Source organism: Nycticebus coucang, chromosome 9 (assembly GCF_027406575.1).
Source record: "Nycticebus coucang isolate mNycCou1 chromosome 9, mNycCou1.pri, whole genome shotgun sequence".
Taxonomy (NCBI): domain Eukaryota; kingdom Metazoa; phylum Chordata; class Mammalia; order Primates; family Lorisidae; genus Nycticebus; species Nycticebus coucang.
The window spans coordinates 18,808,316-18,832,024 of NC_069788.1; the positions used below are offsets into that span (position 1 = coordinate 18,808,316).

At 35.6% G+C, this 23,709-nt stretch overlaps 1 protein-coding gene across 1 annotated transcript in view; it reads left to right on the plus strand.

Moving 5' to 3' along the window:
- The window catches only part of EYS (eyes shut homolog), a 1,685,250-nt gene that overhangs the window by 589,291 nt on the left and 1,072,250 nt on the right, over positions 1–23,709 (plus strand). The window contains 3 exon segments of the mRNA XM_053601630.1: positions 7,131–7,390; positions 18,784–18,880; positions 19,065–19,172. Of these exon segments, the coding sequence (XP_053457605.1) occupies positions 7,131–7,390; positions 18,784–18,880; positions 19,065–19,172 (465 nt within the window).

Consider the following 23,709-nt stretch of genomic DNA (forward strand, 5'->3'; position numbering starts at 1 on the left):
TTGTTCTAGTTTGAGTTTTAAGTATATTAAATTTGGGTTTTCTCCAAAATACAGCATGAGGCCATCAAATTTACTTCTGATTTCAAATGTAAATGTATTGGAGGCTCGAACTGATATGTTTTCTGCCTCTGTTTGGCTGACACTTCAGCTTCCTCCTATCAATTGGGAAATATTCTGAATCTTGAAAAACCTTGGAATTGTTTTTCAGAGATGTTTACCTATAAAGCAGCCTGAATTCAACAACTGTATGAAGGTTATTGATCAGTTGTCTTCTTATGCAGTATAGGGATTAAATTGTGTAGAATTTTAAAACATAGATACAGAGACTTACATCAAGGAAGTATCAAAACACTTCACTTACATTAAAATCCACATTGCTTAAAAAATAGAAAATAATTATATTAGTAGAATTAAATGGTATATATAATCTGTGTATAAAGAGATAAATTATTATGTGTACAAAATTGTAAGTATATATTTTCTGACAAAGATTATAAAATAAGGCTTGGTAGCCTGCACAGAAAAGGTTTGTCACCTACTAATATTAAAATAGAAATTCTTGAGTTTTTTAGAATGTACTGTATACTAAATAATCTTCTCTTCACTCTCAAAAGAAAAAAGAAAGAAGAAAGGTTTGCTCTATATCAGACCAAATGTTCCTGATAATCTGCCTACAAGGATTTTTCTCCAGTAATTCTTTCTCACTCAAAGTGTCTAAGATTAGAGGATGGAATTCAAAATACCTTAATTTCACTATTCTGTTGTTTCTATTGTTTGCAAAATCCTTATCAATATTTCCCTGCTCTTGCATTGTACACTACCTCAAAACTCTCATTTCACCAATGTCAATATTTTCCCATATATTTACACATTAACATTTTCAGACTGTTCTTCAGAGCAGCCCTTAATCCTACTTTTTGTGTTTAACTTTTGCTAATGAAACAACTATTATTTTAAAATATAATTTTTGGTTTAAATGAGATAAATCATTTCCTACATTTCTTTCCAAGATGAGCGTAGGGATTAAAATATAATAGTGATCATCATAATTCATTATTAATACAGTTTTGTTGATGGTACAACTGATGTTATAACTAAATGGATGAACAAATTGGTGATTGGACACAACAAATAAAGAACGAATACTTAATTGGGGAGCTCATATTTTTCATCTATTCCTTTTCTATGCTAGATAACAATATTATTGTTTTATAAACAGTTTTATTTCTTTTTCACCTATCAGTTTTGGCTGGAATTTTATTTTTTATACACACATTCGTTGCACGAAATAATAAGTAAACGTTTCTTTTCATTACCAAATAAAACTTGCATATATTTATGTAATGCAACATGATGTTTTGATATACATATATATTGTGAAAAGGGCAAATCTAATTAACATATTCATTACCTCAAATACTTATCATTGTTTTGTGATGAGAGAATTTAGTCTACCCTCAGCCATAGAACAATAGTGAATTTCAACTACTGGCCAGGTATAGTGGCTCTTGCCTTTAATCCTAGCACTTGGGAGGCTGAGGCAGGCTCATTGCTTTAAACTCAGGAGTTTGACACCATCCTAAGACAGAGCAAGACCCCGTGTTCACTAAAAATAGAAAAATTAGCCAGGCATTGTGCCGGCTGCCTATAGTCTCAGCTACTTGAGAGGCTGAGGCAAGAGGATCTCTTGAGCCAAAGAATTTGAGGTATCTGTAAACTTAAATGATTCCATGACACTTAATCCAGGGTGACATAGTGAGACTGTCTCAAAAATTTTTTTTTTCAATTACGCAATATATTGTTATTAACCATAGTCCTCAAGATGTACAACTGATGCATTGAAATTATTTCTTCTAATCGTACCCTTTGATCGCCATCTCCCCTAACATCCTATCTCCCAGCCTCTGGTAACCAGCATTCTACTCTCTGCTTCTACATCTATGAATAATGAACTAATATTTGTAAGAAAATATTCTTTAAACTATGTATACTATGCAATTTGCATTTATAACTTTGTAGCCAAAAAGCCTATATGCTTTGCTATACAATACACATTAAATCATATGCAATACATATTGCTGAAGGATACCTGGTCAGCACATCAATATATGTGGTAAGATAAATATCTAGTATGATTAGTATTTACATATGGGCTTTATAAGATTTTGAGGTTAATGAATTTATTTGATAAGTACTCCTTTTCTCCTGTTTTTAAAAATAATGGCATCTACTTTATTTTCTATTTTCAGCTTTAGTACTTTAAAACGACATTTAAGATTTGAAATGTTCTTAGAAGGAGGTTGATATATTTTACATCAATAAATTTGGGTTTCTTCACTAGACTATATTAGTGTACCTTTAGGCACACACTTAATTCATTTGTAAGTGTTTACTATTGGAAAGTGTGCACTTGAAAAGTCATGTAGTAAGTGTTTTGCTTGTTTGGTTTTTTAATCCATAAAGACTCTGCTTCTAGCTGTGAGTGAAAAATTTTGCCAGATGACAGTGAATATTGAAATTATTCCATAGCACAAGCTTACAATACAATTTAAGCTCTCAAATGTGTTTTTCCATCCCATCAAAGACTGGTTTCTTTGACATGCACAAAAGCAAATTCAAATATATAAACCTGTTAGTTCCTAGTAGTGACTTAGTTACTCAGAACTTTATTTTCTAAATATCCATCAGTCTCCACAGGACTCAGCCTTGGCATTATCAGTCCTCTTGACATATGGCCAGATGCCATCCTGAGGACGGATCCCTATAATGACACCACGTGAAGCCTTTGGCCACCTGTTATGTGAGAAGATAAAACAATGGTCAGCACACATGATAAATACTCAAACATTGTTAGTTATTCACGGCAAATTCTTTTATATTAGCCAAGCTGAATTTATGCACTCATACAGAATAAATATTAAAACTGTGTACACTCCCTTAGGACCTGTGGTTATGATGTGATAATTAGTATTATGATTTAAGTGACTTTCTATGATTTAAGAAGGTATTAATTCTCCAGCTTTTCTTCTCTTAAAATTGCCTTAACATATTAATTGATGACCATGATACGTTAGTGATTTTATTTACAGTAATGGTATTGCAAGTAAAAACAAATGCACAGAAGTTATTTTATTAGGACTGAGTAATACCCTAGTTTTAAATTATTACATAAAATATTAAATGGTATGATAATAAATTTGAAACATGTTAAAACAAAACAAAATGGGAACCTGAGGGGAAGAGTTCTGGGATCCAGGTCTCCTTTGTTGTTAACCATGCAACTTTGGATTCGTCATTTTAATCCTTTGCACTCCCAGCTATCTCGTCTGTAAAGTGAGAGTAAGAAAATATATCTTCGAAGCTATCAAATTGGATAATATATTTGATAATTTGATAGTTTTAAAATATGTTCTTACTGTTAAAAATGAAAATATTCACTGTTGTGATCCATAATATATTTAGGTTGATAGTGCAACTTTTTTCTTTTTTAATTCTCTGACAGCACCCAGTTAGACCACTGTAGGTGTTCAGGCAAAACATACCTTCTTATAAAAGGGTATGATTTTATTCAGGCTATTGCAATAGGGAAAGTATTAATTAGTGAGGAAAATCTCAAAGAAAAGAAAATGGACATTGGCTTTTATAGTGGTTAGTAAACAAGGCAGGCATCCACAAGTCTTATGATGAGTCTCAGGGAAGGACAGAAATGAGCGTTCCTTGGCTTCCTGGTAAACAAAAGTGCAGGATAGTCTCAACCATCTCTGTGTTTGGAGAAAAAAGGGATCAGCCAAATTCAACCTTATCAGTCCCAACTTTGTGTAAGAAGAATGCTATGTGTTGCTGTACAATTCAGAAAAGATAATAAACATCCTGAATAGAGCAAAAAAATGTCTAAGAAAGAAAGCAATTGCTCAAGAACTCTTGTTGACATCGTTGCTGAATGATCAGTAAACAATCTTTGAGGGTTGGTGGCAAAGGTAAGTTGTTTTAGAGTCCTAGATCAGGTTTTTTTTTTTGCAGTTTTGGCCGGGGCTGAGTTTGAACCCACCACCTCCGGCATATGGGGCCTGCGCCCTACTCCTTTGAGCCACAGGTGCTGCCCAAGATCAGGTATTTTTAAAGAAGGATTTCCGAAATGAAAACAAAACAGTAATATAAAAGGTTCATGTACAGAAATAAACCAGGAGTGTGTATTTCTGAATGTTACCAGTCCAGTGGAGTCTAAGGGGATGACTCCAGGGGGGAGATCTTCCAGGTACACAGCTCTGCTCCTGGAGCTTGAAGCCGGCAAGCTGGGGTGTGGAGGCTCGCCGTGATGCTGTCCCCATTCTCACACAGCGGCACGGATGACTCAGCATGTCACTGGGCTTTCCTACGAGGGAGGATTTGGGCCCATGTTGCATCTTCTGTTCTTCAGCTGTGGTGTGTTTTTTCTTCTTCTTCCTGTTTCTACTTCTGCTCCTTTTTGCATTAATATCCTATATTTACTATAATTTAAACACATGAATCAGTCTACTTTTGAATTCTATTCTGTTTGGGATACACGTTTTATTTACATATTTTGTCTTTGTACTAATTGAGGTCAAAATTACGTATACCCGTCACACAGATAGTGTACACTGTACCCAGTAGGTGTGGATTTACCTGTCCAGATCATCTCCCCCTTTCCTAATTCGGCTTTCATTGAGATGTACGTCCCTATGTCCTTTTAATATTAATTGATTAGTTCTGATTTGGTATTGAGGACAGGTGCTTGTTTCTCCATTCTCCTGATGTAGAGATACTTTTAATTCATCACCTCCTTTAATCTTCATGAGAATTCTCTGGGATTACCAGGTTCAATAAGATCCCTGATGCTCAATGACTTAAATGAAAGAATTCAGGTAGGTCTATCTGACTCCTGCATTGGGTATCTTATATCAATTAATACTTGCAATATTGTAAACATTTTTTATATATATGATAATAAGGAAATTCAGATAATTCTTATACATCAAGGGACCAGAAGCATAATAGTGGAGGCAAACCATCCAGATGGGTTTAATACATAGTAGTTATGTATTAAATTATGTGATGAGTTCCTAAAGGGTGTGGCAAAGAAATTTTACAGCAAGGTTCTGTCCTGTCTTGTTTTTTGACACTTTTATAAGTAAAAGAATGCCCTGTAAATTATTATATTGGAACAAGAGACTGAACCAGCACTGTCCAGGAAAATTAGAATGAATAGTTGCCAAAGTAATTAGTCCATTTTTTCTCAAAAGGAAAATAAAAATGTTAAGGCTTATTACTCATTCTTAAAGGAAAAGCATACACATACATATATATATATATTTATATTGCAAAGGTATGCATTGTTTAGATTGCCAAGTTTGCCTCACACAAGCATACCTTACAAAGAAATGTTCAATTTGCATGGTAGCAATCAGTTTCTGGATATTACCAATTAAAAAAATAGACACCTATAAAATTCGCTAGCTTTTCATGTTAAATTTAATCTTATTGATCTAGTAAACTCTTTATTAGTCAATTATGTCTAAAACCATTTTGCCTCCTATTCATTTTAGTGTTTATTTCAATGGCTACTATGTCTACATAGGTTTCAATTTCTGGTGTAGGTGCACATTGTTTATTCAGCTATCTGGTCTAATATGTGGTATCCTTTATATGTACTAATATAGAAGGTCCTCGATATTTCCCTGGGGCTTTGTACCTGGGAATGAGGTGAAACAATCCATCCCTTCCTCCAGTCCTTCTTCCCTTCCTTCCTTTTTTTTCCCTTCCTTCATTTTATTTCTTCCTTTTTTTCTTCCCCTCCACATTTTATCAAGATATTACCTATCATAAAGCAAGTGAGATGGTGTTCTTTTAAAGCAGTGATTTTCAGCTGGTGCATCACAGCACTGTGTACCACATAGATATGCTGCAAAAAACAATTTTAATATTATTAATTGAATTATATTTGTAAGAAGTTTAAAGCACAGTAAGTATATTGTTATTTTTTATTCTTTTTTTGATCAGCATAATTTAAGTGTGCTATGGAAGTTTAACTATAGGTTCCAGTGTGCTGTGAGATAAAAAAAAGTTTGAAACACACTATTCTAAAGGTATCTCAAAAACCTGTGGCTTTCTTTTCAAGGTATCTCAGAAATCTAAGCTATTGGTAAAGGACTTTTTTTTTCTGAAAATAATTCCTCCTCTAATATCTCCTATGTCTTGTTTGATGATCCATTACTTGCCTATTGGAGTTACATAAGATTCGGAGGTCTACCTTACCCACAGAATGACAAAAACTCTCTCCTTGAACTCACCTGTAGTTGTAATTGACTTCCTCTTCACAAGGTGATGGACTATCCTTGCATTTACTCTCTATGTGCAGGTTATAACCCTTATATGAACAGTACCTTCTCTTCCCCACCTATTAAAATTCTGCTAGTCTTAAGAGCAGAACTAGCCTAATTTGATGGAAGATGATTGTCTAAAGTGGCATTCAAAGATAATAACAGGTACCAGATGGAAGGTTAGACTAAGTTAGAGTACGTGATATACAGACAAGGTCCATATTATTTAATTTTTATTTGTTTGTTTTCTCTTTAATCTTTCCATATTGTTTGAGTATTAAGAAGAAAGATGTTTTAAAGTTTTTTTAATTATTCAATGAAAATGCAAAAACTAAAATCAAAATGTGATGCTTAACATAAAAGAGTACCTTATTAAATCCCCTGATGATTACAAGAATCACATATTGCTAAAAACATTGAATTACATATTATTTTAGGCTTATAAACAGGGATCTCATCTGTAATAAAAATTATTTCACATTAAATAATTAATAGGAAAATTTTTCTCATTTGGTAATTTAGCTCAATAGTTGTTCTCTGATACGTCTTGGAGGGCTGTTAGACATTTTCCAAGTGCTTTTTAATACTTTGGTCAGCAATGCAGAAAGTTTTGCAATAATAAACATGAAATTGTCCCAGGAAATTAGACAAACAAAATTTGTTAACTATGTATGATTATTAATTCACTTATACATTTTAATATACCACATGCCATTAGTTTAATGGAGCGATTGTATTGAAAATGCAAAGAATAAACTTGAAAAAAATGCGTTTCTTAACATTGTATTTCAGCTGTGAATGTACCTCTGGATGGACAGGACAAAACTGCAGTGAAGAAATAAATGAATGTGACTCTGATCCATGCATGAATGGAGCCCTCTGTCATGAATCTACCATCCCTGGGCAATTTGTCTGTCTGTGCCCACCCTTTTATACAGGACAATTTTGTGATCAACGCTATAACCCCTGTGATCTACTCAATGGTCCTTGCAGAAACAATTCAACCTGCTTAGCTTTGGTAGATGGAAATCAATATTGTATTTGTAGAAAAGGTAAGAGCTTCTATGTGTTTTAATTTATTTTAATCAATTAATTAGTTTATTTATTTGTTTATTGTGTTATGGGCTGATAGTACCTTAAGAATGAGTGCGAAAAACTCTATAAATGCTGGGGGTTGGGGAGGATGGGTATATGACTCCAAATCCAGGTATAAAAAAAAAAAATTAGAGAAATATTCCTAAAGAAGTAACCTAAATAACATTGTGGGGAAGGGTGAATCGTGAAGCTCTGTAGCTCTTTGGCACTTTTATTTCTTTTCTGAAAAATTGTTTTCTTTCTTTGATAATCGTTTCTCTTTCCCGAAGAATCTTGTTCATGTGGTATTCTTAACAATAGCAGTGAGTTTGAAATGGGCATGGGTATGATGTAGGGTAAGCAAATGACTCCTTGTAACTTTTGTTCTGGAATTATCAAGAAATTATTATTTCTTCCTGCTTAGACTGTTCAACTACTATCATGTAACTCTGGTAACTGCTTTGTCCCATAAGCAAGATTCTCTGCAACAGGATACGCAGATCAGTAATATTATTGGAGCCCCCCAGTGCATCCGTGCCTGAACCCAGTATATAGCTGGGTTTCTAGGTCAGATCAGTCCATAACTTCATTTACTATCACTAAACTTTTTTCTTTGAGGCCTCTTCAGATGTCTGAATGAAGTCTGCTTAATTCATAGGTGGCCTGGGTACATGTTCACTGTTCATTACATCTGGCTACTCAAAAGAAATTACCATCTTCAAAGGAAACGCTTCTTCTAAAACTAGCACATGGCAGGTTTTCAATATACTTGGAATATGCCATAAATATAATATAAAAACCACATGGTGTTAGGAGATCACAACTGCAGTATATTTTCTCATGCTCACTTACTGGTTCTTTTGCTTTCCCTTAAAGAGAAGGGCACATTTCTTTACTCTTCTGTTCAAAAAAAGCCAGCTTAGACTATATTAGCTGATTAGCTATCTGATTCAGAGCTATTTCCATTTGTTTTTACAAAACCTCTAAAACTTCCTTCTGATATAGGTAATCTAATACTAAGGATGTTGAGGCAAATTCTAAAGCATGTGTATGTGGCAGGAAGTTTGAGCCATTGGAACTAGAAACTGGAAAGCTGTCAGTAATTGTTTTAGCAAAAATGACACGGGCTTTTCAGAGCATATGGAAAAATGTTTGCCAGCATGAGGCAGGAAAAAAAAAACAAAGAAAAAATATGAGAGGAATATTTGAAGTCCAGAAAACGTCAGTAATTATGATACACATAATTCCACTACATAATATTTTTTTTAACAAATATTGAGTTAAACTTATTGAAACTTATTCACTATCAGTACAAGAACTGATTTATCATTATTCATTAGGATTATTTGATAGTGTTTTAGTTATTTGTATTCTTAGAATGTAAGTATTAGTTAGATGCTTATTGAGAAGGCAACAGAATATTTACCCCTGTTTAATAAAACTTTCTCTAATTTTACCAGAGATAATTTTCTACCACATAGGCATGTTTTTCAAATTTTAATATTTTGGTTAATTCATTTGCTATTCATAATTTATTTAATACATTTGATATAATCTAGTGAGATGTTTGTACCATTGTGGGGTGAGGCAGAAGATAAGCTCAGAAGCATCATAAAAACTTCCCATCACCTTTCAAACCAGTAATAATATCTGCCGTCCATGAAGATGTCATGGAAGAATTTAGATTTCACCATTAAAATAAGTAAACATTTTTTTTTTCCTTTTGGGATTTTATCATTTTCCTTAAAGCTTGAATAGAAGGGCAGATGGGCACAATAATCATGTGGGAATTCCCTTCTAATTGTGATTCAGCACAAAGATAGTTGACATGCACACCATTTTAACTATTTTGTCTCTCTCTCTCTCTCTCTCTCTCTCTCTCTATATATATATATATATAGCATGTGTGTGTATATGTGTATAGATATAGTGTGTGTATATACATGTACATTATATATATTGTGTGTGTGTGTGTGTGTGTGTGTGTGTATTTCCACGCCTAAGTAATTGTGGGAGTCAGTGTCTATAAATCGGGTCTAAATACTATAAAACTGTTTACTTAATACTACCTTTAGAAGTTCAGCCTCCATAGCAGATGCAAAACTATAATCTGTAACGTTGCTTTCAAGAGCTACCTCAGAAACTTTGCCCTGTATAATGCACATTTTTTTGGTCCAAATTTTTTAGGGAAAAATAACAATGCGCATTATACAAGGGTAGCACTGATTTATCTATCTATATAAATGTTTTCAATTCTTTTATGCTTATGCATTAAAGCGTGTAACTCTACAAAGCAGTAATGATACCCGTGTCCCAATGGTAGCTGGAGTACGGTCGTCGCCCCCCGCAGCCGTGCCCCTTCCCGGCTGCCCCTCACAGCGGGCGCCGCAGCTGCAGCCGGTCAGGCCGGATCTCGGAGCGCGCTGCCCGGGCATCTTGGAAGTGCGCACGCTGCTAGGGGTGATGCGACAGTTAGCGTTGGACCTCAGTGACAGGAGGAAGGGGCGGTGCAGGGGTGAAGCGGCCATGGTGGAGAAGAAGTCAGGAGCAGCTCAGGCAGCAGCTGAGAAGGGCCCGGATGACCTGAGTGCTCCCGCCCCAAACTGTGCTCTCCTCGCCTACCCTGGTCCCCACATTCTCGCATTTCCTATTCTCACCCATGTCCATCCGTGGGAACATGGCCTTGGCTACTCCACTGAGGACCCCAGCAGGCTTGTTTCCCAGAAAGCTGGTGTGAGGGGCCAGGACTGGCCCTGCCCGCCCTGGGTTCCTGGTGGTGGATCCCTGCCCTTTCCAGGCTGCCTCGGCTCTGGCACAGCTGGGCCCGTTCCAAGGCTCCCGCCTCCCCAGGACACTGCGCTGAGAGGGAAGATCTCTCAGCTTGGGCCGGGAGACCTGGGTTCTGAGACCAAGTTCTACTAGTAGCCTGCTGTTGTGACCTTGGGCCTAGTCCCCCTGAAGGTTCTGTCTGGGAGGGAACCTGGAAGTTAAGCTCAGGGGCACCTGAGCCCATAGATTGCAATTTGAGCCTATGACTTGTCTGGCTCAACCCCAAGGTGTTGAGTTAGTATAATTTCCCAAACTTGCCAGTAAGATGAACCGTCTGGGGTCTTGTTGTTGGAATGGATCCCCAGGTCTTTCTCCTGGAGAAAGATTCAGTGTATTGGGGTGTGGCTCAGGAGTCTCAGTTTCACCAGTTTGTAGGATTTGCAAGTTTAGGAGAGGCTAGTGTCATTCATTCTGATGTCACTGAGTGCCCAAGGTCTGGATAGCTCCAGGAGGTCACAGTCTAGTCACTGAACAGAAATGTAAATGCAAAGTGGTTTTCTATATAATTTCCCAAACTTGCCAGTAAGATGAACCGTCTGGGGTGCTTGTTGTTGGAATGGATCCCCAGGTCTTTCTCCTGGAGAAAGATTCAGTGTATTGGGGTGTGGCTCAGGAGTCTCAGTTTCACCAGTTTGTAGGATTTGCAAGTTTAGGAGAGGCTAGTGTCACAGTCTAGTCACTGAACAGAAATGTAAATGCAAAGTGGTTTTCTAGGGCATTTTCAGTGAAGGCTTCCTCCTCAGTTCAGTGTCCCAGGGCCTCAGAATGGGACCAGCTGAGGGAGAGACCAGGCAGCCTGAGAAGGACAGAGGTCCCAGTCAGGAGCCCAGAGCAGTCAGCGCTGGCCTGGCCCCTTACACCAGCTTCCTGGGAAGTACCTCCCCTGGGGTTGTCAGTGAAGCAGCTGTGGTCACATTCCCACTGACAGACAAGGGTGGGAACAGACAATGAGAGGCTGTGAGGATGAGGGTGGGCTGGGAGGGGAGGCTGGGCGCTCCTGCAGTCCAGACACTCTCACCTGCCACCTGAGTTCCCTCCAGGCTGCTCCTCAGGGGCTGGCTCTGCCCCTTGAGTGTCTCCACAGAGAAGGAGGTGCCACTGTTCTGCCACTTCCTTCCCGCTTTAAACATTAAAATGAAAGACATTTTTTTCCCCCTGAAAGCTGGGGCCAAAAACTTGGGTATACATTCCACACAGGAACTTATTACACATGGCAAAATACGTTAAGAAGATTTGGTGGAATATTTTAGAAGCTTTGCCCTGGTTTACATTAACAGCTGTTATTTTAAATAGAGTCTATGTCAAAGCCATTATATTCCTTTTGAAAAGAAAATATTGGATTAAATTCCATTTTAACAGGTACCAACGTTTAAGAACTACAGTAAATTTCAAGACTTAACATGTTTTACAGATGCAGGATTTAGAAGCTCCTTTGGATCCCTTTACAAGTTGTTGGTGTTTTTCAATTGACTAGAATATAATTGGTTCCAAGAAAATAAATTTAAGGCTTATTTTGAGGGTTCACTGTGTGTACTTCTGAATTTCTGTTCACAGTGTTTTATCAATCCATAGGGTCTCTCACTATATAAATGCAAGTATAGATAAACTTTCAGAGCCAGAGTAATAATATGACTGCATGTTAAACACCCCTGTTATAAATGACATTCACAAATGACCTGTTAACCAGCATGTAGAATAACCAGAACTTTTGTATTTGGGTCAAATTGATTGCTCAGCAGGTAAACTGTTTTACTTAGTATGATTGAAACTTGTAGTAATAATCTAATCTTTTTTGGTGAACATGTCCTACTTGAAAATTATAGCTATAGTAACTCTCCAGAACTATTGTGATCATGTTTTGCAAAAGATAGAGGGAGGGTAGAGGGTAGCAAGGATAGAGGGAGGGTAAAAAAAAAAAAAAAGAAAAAAGAAAAAGAAAGCAAGGATAATGCTTCTGTCTGTCTTGTGATTAGAACGGAGGTGACTTAATTTAGTCTCTATGAATACTGTGAATGTGGTATTTGTTTTATATGTAATCCTATTTGTTTGGAGTAACTTTTATGAATAAAAACATGAGTCATCTAATATTTTTTAAAAGTATATAAAAAAGAAAATTTCATAAAAGTCCTAGAAAAAAAAGATGGGATTTATATTTGACATCTCAATAGCATTACATTTAGATACTTAGTGAGCAACCAATTTCCACACTTAAAAATTTATTTGATAGCAAATATATATTTTTGCCTCACTCTATACACAACACAGAGCAATCTTACAACCATGTGTTGATAATGTTCAAGAAATCTAAAAACTGCATTGTTCATTACCTGATTCATCAAACATATTGATTTCCTATGATGTGTCCAGTCTCGAGATAGGTTCTGGAGAAATTAAACAATTAAACATGACGAATATATGCCCTAAGGAAATTTACTTTGTTTTTATTTATTTATTAAAAATCCTAACTGTATGTATTTGTGGGATACAATGTAATGATTTGATATACAATGTACAATGCTTAAATCAAACTGATTAACATAGCCCACACCTCGCTTGTTTTTTTTTTTTTTTTTTTGTGGTAAGACATTTAAAATTTACTCTTAGGTATTTTGAAATATACCCTTGCTTTGTGCCCGTTAGGTGAGATCCCACTAAATGCTCTCCCTCCTCCCTCTAATCGCCCTCCCCACTTCCCCTTCCTACACCCATCTCTCCCCTTCCCCTCCTTCAAGGAATTTAAAAGACGAAGAAGTGAGGATACAAGTTAACTAACCATAGAGTATAACGCAGCAGGAATTTCCCCATACATGGCAGAGAGATGCGGAAGGACCCAGGACCTGTGGGTCCTGCAGGGCTTTTTCTCTTAGTGTGACAGCTCCTAGTTACGTCCTGTGTGGTTTCTAAGAGAATCCCAGCTTGTGGATTAAATTCCATGGTCGTCCACACCCGTAATCGCTCTTTAAACCATTCTCTTCCCAGTTTTTATTTCCCACTCCCTTGCAGTAATTCCTGGGATTGCCTCTCAAATAAAATACTTGTGAAGGAATCATTATCTCAGATTTTTTTTTTTTTTTAAGAAACTAAGCTAAAACACCTAGTGAAACCCATCCTTCTGGCCACAATGATTGATCCAAGTCTGGGCATGTGACTACGATATCGGCACTCAGATTCCTTCTTTAGAATTGACGCTGTGAGAAGAGGCTTTCTTTTTCTGCCAGAATCGTGTAGTTGTTGTAGTCAGCCACCATGTTCTTACCAAGGGGAAGTGATCTGTGTGTAGCAGGAGGGAAGAAGAACAAAACCTGACTGTTCTAGAATTCTTTCTTTAGTTCTGCAAACTGCCTGGTGTCCCTCCCAGGTAGATTACAAATAAATCCCGATCTTTGCCTAAATCAGTATTTTTGTTTATTCTGTAATGTCTAAAAGACTAATAGTTAACACATAGTGAAGAGAAAGAGCTAATTAAGTGGAAAAGGTTCAGTGAACTGAGTTCAACTTCTTGCTGGTAAAAATAGAATATAAAAACCACTTGAGAATTAAGAGATAAAAATGACATTAGATAAACTGCTTGTGAATGTGTGTGTTCATAGCATACAGTGGAATCACTGTATTAACATACCTATGTGTATAGTTGGAGATCTAAAATAATTTCATTCTTGGCATGCATTTGTCTTCTAACATTCTCCTTATGAATAATTGTTTATCTTCCTACTTTGAATTACATCTCACTTTATAGGCAGGAACATCAGCCTATCAAATGCTTTTAATTTAATGTAAAGAGCTTAGCTTACAAATCTAGTCACTTAATCCATATGTCTCCAAGGTGAAAGGAATAAGTTTCTTTAAATGACCATTAAAATGTGACAAAGTTGTTTTGTAAGTTGTTATAGTGAAAGAAGAATCAAGCCATTTCCATGTGCTATTGATTTACAATTGGGATCCTAAGCTTGATGGATTTGTAGTATCAGAAGAGACAAGTCATTGCATATAAATGTGTCTGTGATGCCTATAGGGTAACACCACATTGTCTAACATGTAAAATTACACCAAATAAATGTGTCATTTGACAAAACAATTTGTCTAAATTAGAAATTACTCTTGTTGGAAATTAAGAACATGTTCCCAGGTAATAGCACATATTTATTAAGTTTAAATAGCTGTGGCAAGGTGGTGCCTGTGGCTCACTGGGTAGAGTGCTGGCCCCATATACTGAGGGTGGCAGGTTCAAACCCAGCCCTGGCCAAATTGCAACAATAAATACCTGTGGAAATTTAAACTGAGAAAATTCTTCAAAGGAAATATTTATACAATTAATCTTACAAATGGTAAATAATTATACAATTAAAGATATTACCTTTTCTATTTTTAAAAAAACTTTAACACTGATGTTAAAAACTTCATTGGGGGCTTATTATTAACATAATGGAAATATTATTTCTATGCATTCATATTCGATACTTTTTAAAGTTAAATTATAACTGTTTCTAATGTTGGTTGAGTTTTCAGACAATATCAACATCTATCTAAAATTTTTTTTAATAAGATGTCAAACAATTTAAAAATTACGATTTGCCAAGAAGAGAATTCTGTGATTTTAATATTTATTTTCATAAAGTTTAGAAATCCAGGGAAATTAATGAAGAAGAAATAAAAATAATACATTTAATACTGAAAATAATTCAGTTTTCATATTTTGAGTTTTTATTTTAAAATATGTGATTTTTCACTACCGTGTTTGATTACATGCCATGGTATACACTCGTTTTTTTTCCTGTTTATTTTCACTTCCAATTTCTTTAACTGATACCACTTCCAAAGTAGGACTTGTTAAACTATAGTACAAATGATGAAATGCTACCTAAAAATCCCACTGTTTTTAATGTACCCTGTTCTAACAAGATGTTCTAGAGAATCAAGTGCAAAAAAACTACATTTGTTAGAAATGGGAAAATATTTAATGATTTAAAAAATAATACCTGTCATCTAGATTGATTTAGATGCTGGATTTCAGGGGTAGTTTTATTAAGTCATTTTATGTTTTGCAGGAACAGAGAAATATAAAAGTAATATCATTTACATCATTCGCTATAGCAATACACAGACAAGACAATATACGCAAGGGATGAAGACAGCGTGCATTTGAGGATGATTCACTATTTTCATACGTGAAGAATCTTACTGCAATTAGCAAAGTAGAGGCAGCCGAACAGATCCAGATAGAAATAAGAAGCAGGGGAATAGCTTGCACTTAATTCACTGTACTTTCCACTGGATAATCTTTTCGCTATAACTGCAAATATTCAAAACAAGTATTCTTTACACACAAAGGAATATCAACTTACACCAAGAACTACAGAACACATAGTGTGGTGCTAAGACTAGTCTATAGTCATCATGTGTTGCTTAAACATGGGAATACGTGAAGAGAATAGTTACATTAGGCAATTTTGTTGTGTGAACGTCGTAGACTACTTACATACACCTATACGGAATAGCCTACACCTCTACCTAGCTCTATTAAAATCTGTGGGACCACTGTCATGCATGTGGTCTGTCATTGACCCAGACACTGTATGCCATGACTACATACACAGTTCACTTCTCTAAAACATCAGATTTCTTAGCAAAGCCTTGGCTTCTTTTGAATGAAGTCCACGTCTACTCTATTTTTTCTCCCAATGTCTACTGCATTTCTGCAATCTCATTTCCTCAGCCCACTGACATATGTTGCTACTTGGTAACAAAGCCCCATCTCAGAAATGTCAAACTTAACGAATAAGGCAAAATCACAGAAAACAAGGTCATCCTATGAGCTGTCGGAGTTATCAGGTCCTGAGTGTTGTGATTTCCTCAGCTCAGCTGAAATCGTGGAGGCTCACTGGTACTTGTCTTTAACCAGTGACTCTCAATTCCAGTGCCTCAAAAGAACATTTCTAGGAAACGCTGTAGTGTCAAACTATCCTGCCTCTCTTAGAAAACGAGTCTTTTATTCAAAGAAGGAATGATGGAATGTATCCTACCTCCCAAATCTTCAACTTCTACAAATCTATAAACAAGTATTAAAAGAATTGAACATATTTTGAAAATAGAATATAAGTTGTCTATAATGGAACTATGAGCTTTATAAATTCAATATAAAAGCAGTGGTGATGGAAGAACGATAAAGTGTGTTAGAGTAATAATGGCTTGCTCACCTAAAATAAGGAGAATCATATTAACTTGCAAATAACTCATTTTAACTTCACTTTTAATGCTGTGGGTACAAATTCCAGCACATGAATGAATTATAAGCATGTAACTTCAGAGAGTCACTCGAAAGCTTTGAGAATTGAGTAAGAAAATGTGAGACAAATTAAAAATGTTACTTGAAGCATTCTAACTTATAATTTGTGTTTCATAGCACACCTTCATTCTGCCTTTTAAATTTAACCAAGCTCTATCATCATATTTTAAATGGATTTCTTTCAGATCTCATGCAGGGTTTCTGTTAATATTTAGCCTGCCTCTACCTTTTAATGTAGCTTTTAAAAATAATCATATTTAATGTAATTATTTATATCTTTGTCCTTATTTTTTCCTGTAAATCATAGATCTATTTATTTAAAATATTTGTCTGTCATGAAGGCAATGCTTATCTGCACACATAAATTGCCAAATTCAAATGAGTGGGAGGGGAGCAAAGGGGATGGTAAGTTTATACCTAATGGGTTCGGCACATACTGTCTGGGAGATGGGCACACACTTGTAACTTTGATGCAAACAAAACAAGATATCTGTGTCTTTAAATAAACCAATGTGTTCTTTGTTTTCTGTTTGTTGCATCTGTATTTTGTTCATTTTCTTCTTTTTTGTCTTCTTTTGAATTAAGTAATTTTTAGTTTTCCATATTATATCCTGCTAAAGAGGTAGCCAGATTTTATAAGATGGAATATCAGCGTCCTTGTTAAATTGCAGTGGGTTTGGAGTTTGGTCTAATGGTAGACAACACAGATAATGTTGATGGCTTGTGGCATGGTACAGTGTGAAAAAATAAACTAGGTCCTTTTTCATATTCTATCATGGGACTCTGAGTGAGGAAATAAATACTGTGAGAATTTCCCATTGAGCAGTAGTGCTGAAACTGAAATGTCATCATAGAGATGTAGAGATTGAGGAAGCTGAGCTATCTCATTTGCATGCCAATATTGCAAATGATTTGAACTTTAAACATAAAGAGATACTTGTGATAGAAAGAGAAGCTATATAAAAAGACAAAAGGTATTATAAGAAGGCACCAGGACAGGAAGACAGCCATGTTGGGGTGACTAGACCACCCTTTCCATTCAGATGCCTTTCAGTTCCAATCAATTCCAGTCTATGTTTATCCAAACAATGATTACAACTTTCTTTTTTCCTTTCTTTTTAGAGACAGGGTCTCATTCTGTCACCCAGACTGGAGTGCGGTGGTATGATTACAGTTTACTGCAACCCTGAACCCCTGGCTCAAATGATCCTCCTACCTCAGCCTCCCAAGCCACCTGCCATACTTGGCTAATTTTTTTAATTATAGAGGCAGGATCCTTCTATGTTGCCCAGGCTGGTCTCCAATCCCTCAAGAGATCTCCCACCTCAGTCTCTCAAAGTGCCGAGATTATAAGCATGAGCCACTATGCCTGGCCATTCATACCAGTTTTCTTAAAGTAACTTGAATGACCCCTAGTTCCTCAAACTATATAAGCTGACTGTACAGTGACATCTATAATGTTACTGCAATTATTCCGTGCTTAGACAAGTTCCTGAAAAGGCAAGAGAAAGGAAAATCTTGTTCCTTAAGTTTTTGAACTAGTATAGAGAAATATTAACAGAGAAAAATGAGTAAAGTGTGTATTTTGTTACACTTAGGTAATACATAAAGTTAATCAGTTATCATAATTATTAAAATATTTAATTGTCTTGTAAAAGTGATATCACGTGGAATTTAATGATGCAAATGTCTTGAAATAATTACTTCTTCTTTTTTACCAGTCTGTATAATTTTCTTTCACAGTCATTGTTTTTTTTTAATATCACTGTCAGTGTGTTTAAATGGATGACGGATTATAGATGTATGAATCAAAATAATTTGTTTTCTTTGAATCACTTCGATATGAAAAGCAATTAAATAATTTGCCTCATCTGCTAACTGCCTTGAATACATTTGATCATTGAAGCTCAATTTTACTTTAAGATTGGTCATCACATTAATTCATTTGCTTTCCAGATCATTTCAATTCTTCTTGTTCAAACATTTAAATACTTAAAACAGCAGCAACATAGCATCGCTGCTTTCTCGGGGGATTTAGGAGGTATTCCCTCCTTGATTCTTCATTTGAACTCATTAATCTAGAAACTGGCATGTTTTCATGAAAAGATTATGTGAAATGGAGTTTAACATGAGATATTTGCCTTTTCTTTTTCTAACCTTCATTGTGAACATATTCTCTAGCCTCTTCACCATTAATTCTGATATTTACACTCTCTACAAAGCATTGCTCATACACACCCATCTCATCTCATTTTGCAGAATTTGAAGGTGAACACTGTGAAATTGACAGGAATGAGTGCCTCTCTCTTCCCTGCCAGAATTATGGGGACTGTGAAAATGGGGTCAACAATTTCAGGTAGAGAAAACCAAAAAATATCTAGACGCATGTTTATGTATCCAGGCGTATACATGTTAGAATTTCAGTTGACAAATTAAGCAAAACTTATGATTATTAAAAATTTGCTTTGCTACAATTAGTTGAAACCTTTTATACATTTATACTAAAGGAGTTACTCTTTTTTTTTTTTTTTTATTAAAAGATGTATTTGCAGACCTGGCTTTTCTGGACTTCTATGTGAAATTGAAATTAATGAGTGCTCCTCTGAGCCTTGCAAAAATAATGGAACCTGCGTGGATCTGGCAAACAGGTTAGAGAATACTTTTGATCGAATTAACTGTATTATTAATTTTGCAAATAATTGAGTGAGCACATATGTACCCCTCATGCACCTTAGGAAACTGAACGTTCCTGGTACATTTGTGCTTGTCCCAAGTATGTTCTCCTCTCTCCCATTCAGTTATATCAAATATCTTCAATTTATTTTTACCACTCCTGCCTTTAGTTTATAGTATTAGCTATTTGTATGCACACATATACCTAAACATGACATTATATAAGTCAAATAGTGTTGTATATTATCTTCTGAAAATTATTTTTGTTGAATATAATGCTTCAATTGATGAATGTAACCATTGTTTATTTTTTACCTATATAGAATAATCCTTCTTAAATATATGCCAACAATGTATTCATCATTTTCCTGGTCAGAGATATTTGGGTTATTCATGTCTTTTGTCATATTAAGGTTTTCAAATGTTTCTCCAAACGCAGAAATACTAGTTACTCTAAGTTACATAACTAGAAACAGAACGGTTGAACTATCAGGTAGAAATTTCCACATTTAATAAATCGTGTTTATTTTTCCCATTTCATTCGGAAAACTGGAATATTTTTACTCCTAACAACAGTAAATACATTTTCCTATTATTATTGTCAGGATATTTGATGTGGGGCTCTGTGTAAAATTATATGTCATTATGATTTTTCTCTGTATTCTCATGAGGTTGAGCAATTTTTTATATATTTTGAGACATTTAATTTTCTTTTTAGAAATGCCTAATTATGACTTGTGCCCATTAATGTTTTCTTCTTATCGATTTGTACAAATCTACTTATAGTCACTAGTGACTCTGTTAGCAGTACAGATTGAATGTATTTTCTACTGACTGAAATAGACCTTTCACCTTTGTAAGTTATGAGTAGTGAAACGTAAATTTCATATAATATACTTGAATTTCAACTAGTTTGTACATGGTTTGAATTTTATCTTATTTGATGATGTTTTCTCTACACTAGTTCAGGAGAATTTCTTCTTATATTTTCTTACAAAATATTTAAAGTTTTTTGTTTTATATTTCAATCTTAGTGCATCAGGAATATTGTGTCTGCTACATATATTGAATTAGTCCATCATTTACTTATTGGTCCCTAATGCTTTCTTGTTACAGGTCAAGTTTCCACATACAAATATATCTATCTTTCTGCTTCTATTCTGCTGCTTTATTTCAGTTAGTCATCATGATAAATCTTAATTATTTACCTTTGAAATATCTCAATACCTGTATGGCAAGAGATCTTACCTACTAATATAAATCTTTTTCAGGGCAGCTTTTGTTATTTTTGGCAATTTTTTATGTTACAATCAACAGGAGAAATCTCTTTAAATTTTAGTCTACATAACATATATCTAAACAAGTGAACTAAGCCCATGTGATACGAATTTTGACAGGAATTTTATTGAATCTGTAGGTCAAATTGAGGAGAATTAACATCTCTTTATTAACTTAAGTCTTTTAAAATATCCGTCAAAAACACCCTGACAAATTGAACTGGAGATTCACAGGTTAGTAAATGGGAGAATCTTCCCATGTCTCATCTGGACTCAGGTACTAGAAGCTCTGTTTATCTGTCTTGAGAAAAATTCAGCTGCTAAAATTGTTGAAATGTTTTTCAGATCCTGCTTAAATTTCCACAGTTTTCTATTGTTCCTATTATTTTCTATGGACTGTCTAACTTTTTTGTTGTCCAGTCTAGTGAAGTGGATGAGGATATTTGAAATCACCATCCCTGCAACTTCAAGCTTTTTAAGATAGCCCTAAACAAGACAAGTTCTGTGGGAGTAGAGTTGCTTTGCGTTTAGTCTTGAGTCTGAAGGCACGGCAAGATAGTCCAGCTGAGCTTCCTGCCTAATAGCTCTTACTTGTTACTAAGTGCATCAAATACCCTACATATTCAGGGATGGTGAGGAAAAAACAAAATAAAACAAAATGTGGGTTTGTGATCTCATCTTATGAGTAAGCAGTGGCATTTCAGAGATAAGCATAATTTCAAAACCAGTAACCATTAATTCCTAAAAGGCCTCAATATTTTTCTTTCACCAGTGAACAGTCATATTGGTAAGTGGCCTCAGATTTCTCTAAGGAAGGCTTTAAGGAAATATGTGGAAAACCTGTAACCATGTTAAAGATTCTTCTTGAAAAAGACACGTCCCAACCTTCAGTTGAGGGACTGAGTCTGTAATATAACTTAACTATGGGAGCTGTGTATGAGGAGGCTGGGAATCTCTGCAAAGTGGAACTGAATTACTTCTCTCTTCTGCAGACCTATACATTTTGTTCTATGTTTGTAAATTAGCACCACAGTAGACTGTCCTGTATTTGATTTCTAGAAACCCATCATTAACCACTGCCATGGTTAATTAAATCAATCTATTGAGCTACACTCTTTTCTCCATTCAACCACTATGAATCAAGCCATTGATCTTCACTGTGTCTCTGACTTTGTGCTTACTTGCTTGTTTTGTATCTGATAATCAATCATGTCCAACAGTCTTTGGAGGTACCCAATTTCACTGTAATATCCAGCAGTGTCATTTTCAGCCTATAAAAGTTATTGTCACAGAACTCATCAAGAACATGGTACCTTCTTACCAATCGATTTTTTTTTTCTTTTTTGAGACAAAGTCTCACTATGTCGCCCTCAGTAGAGTGCTGTGATGTCTCAGCTCACGGCAATCTCAAACTCTTGGGCTTAAGCAATTCTCTTGCCTCAGCATCCCAAGTAGCTGGGACTATAGGCATCTGCCACAATGCCTGGCTATTTTTTTGTTGCAGTTTTCATTGTTGTTTAGTAGGCCCAGGCAGAGTTTGAACCCACCAAGCCCAGTGTATGTGGCCAGCACCCTATCCACTGAGCTATGGGTGCTGAGCCGTTCTCACCTATCTTATTTTTAATATTTGCTAAATGGAGGACTCTCCCAGGTGAATGGCTTTTCTTTCTAGATGTTCAGAAGGTCCTTTTATTTTCTCTGGGGATAGAAGTTAGGGGTGAGAAATTTACACATAATAGATCTATTCAAACATTTCTATACCAGGGAGTTTATCTCTAACATACAGCAAGAAAACTCTGATATTTCTACCTCATTAACTTACACTGAAATTATTAAATCTTACCATTGAGAAGCTGGCCTAGCTAACACTGCACCCAGATACTCATAACAATGCTTTAAATCTCCCTCCACTCAAGTCAATAAATCTAGCTAATTTGAGTCACATGTACTTTACCTTACTCTGACTACCTTACATTCAGTCCCACACTTAAAATTGCTCTATCTGTGACAACATATGTTTGTGGAGTTATGTCTCTTTTAGGATATAGCCCATCTTTTCCCAGAGTTTTTCCTTCTCCATCAGCAACAAAACTAATGAGTAATGTTACAGAAAACAGGTCACAGATAACAGGCAACAGTTTATAGGTCAACTCTTCCAACTGAAGTTAGAAGAAGAATTTGTACAGAGAAGAACAAATTCCCTAAGACACAGGAGAGATTTGGCCTCTATTAGTAAGGAAAATTAAAAGGAACTTAGAGATTTATGTTCCTTAGCTACAATTGTCCTCTCTCAGCAGGAGATATGAAATTTGTTTAATTTACTATATCTGCTATGTGGATTTGCTTTACAGAAAACTGAATGGTCATTTATAATTTTTTTTTCACATCTGTAGTCTTCTGAAATTGGTATGGAGAATTTCTTCAAGTTCTTTACATCAGTTGTAAAGCCTTTCTCTGAATCTCTATCATTCTCTTTGGACCACTATTCTTCTCAAGTAGTGTCAGATACTCAAGAGAAAAGACAGAAACATGAAATCATCTTAAGCTTAGGTCCTGAAAGAGCAGCCTTCTACTTTTCTTTTTTTTTTTTTTTTTTTTTTGAGACAGAGTGTCACTTGCTCACCCTCAGCCAGAATGCCGTGGCATCTTAGCTCACAATAACCCCAAACTCTTGGGTTCAAGCGATACTCTTGCCTTAGTCTCTTGTGCACACGGCTGTCCAGTTTTCCTTACACTATTTATTAACTGGGCATTCTTTACCCAGTGTATGTTATTGTCTAGTTTGTCAAAGATCAGTTGGCAGTAGGCAGGTGGTCTTATTTTTGAGTTCTCTATTCTGTTCCATTGGTCTCTACTTTCTTACCTATACCATACTTAATCATCAGTCAACAGGGATAACTTGACCTCCTGTTTTCTAATTTGGATATTCTTTATTTCTTTCTCTTGCCTGATTTCTCTGGCTAGAACTTCCATACTCAGTTTAATAGAAGCTGTGACAGTGAGTACCCTTCTCTTGTTCCAGTTTTTATGGGAAATGCTTTCAACTCTTCCTCATTTGGTATGATGTTGGCTGCAGGTTTGTCATATATGGCTTTTATAATTTTGAGGTATGTTCCTTCTGTGCCTAGTGTGTTGAAGGTTTATGTTGTGAAAGAGTTATGTCATTATCAGATGCTTTTTCTGTATCTGTTAAGATGATAATATGGTCTTCATTTTTGTTTCTGTTTATGTGAAA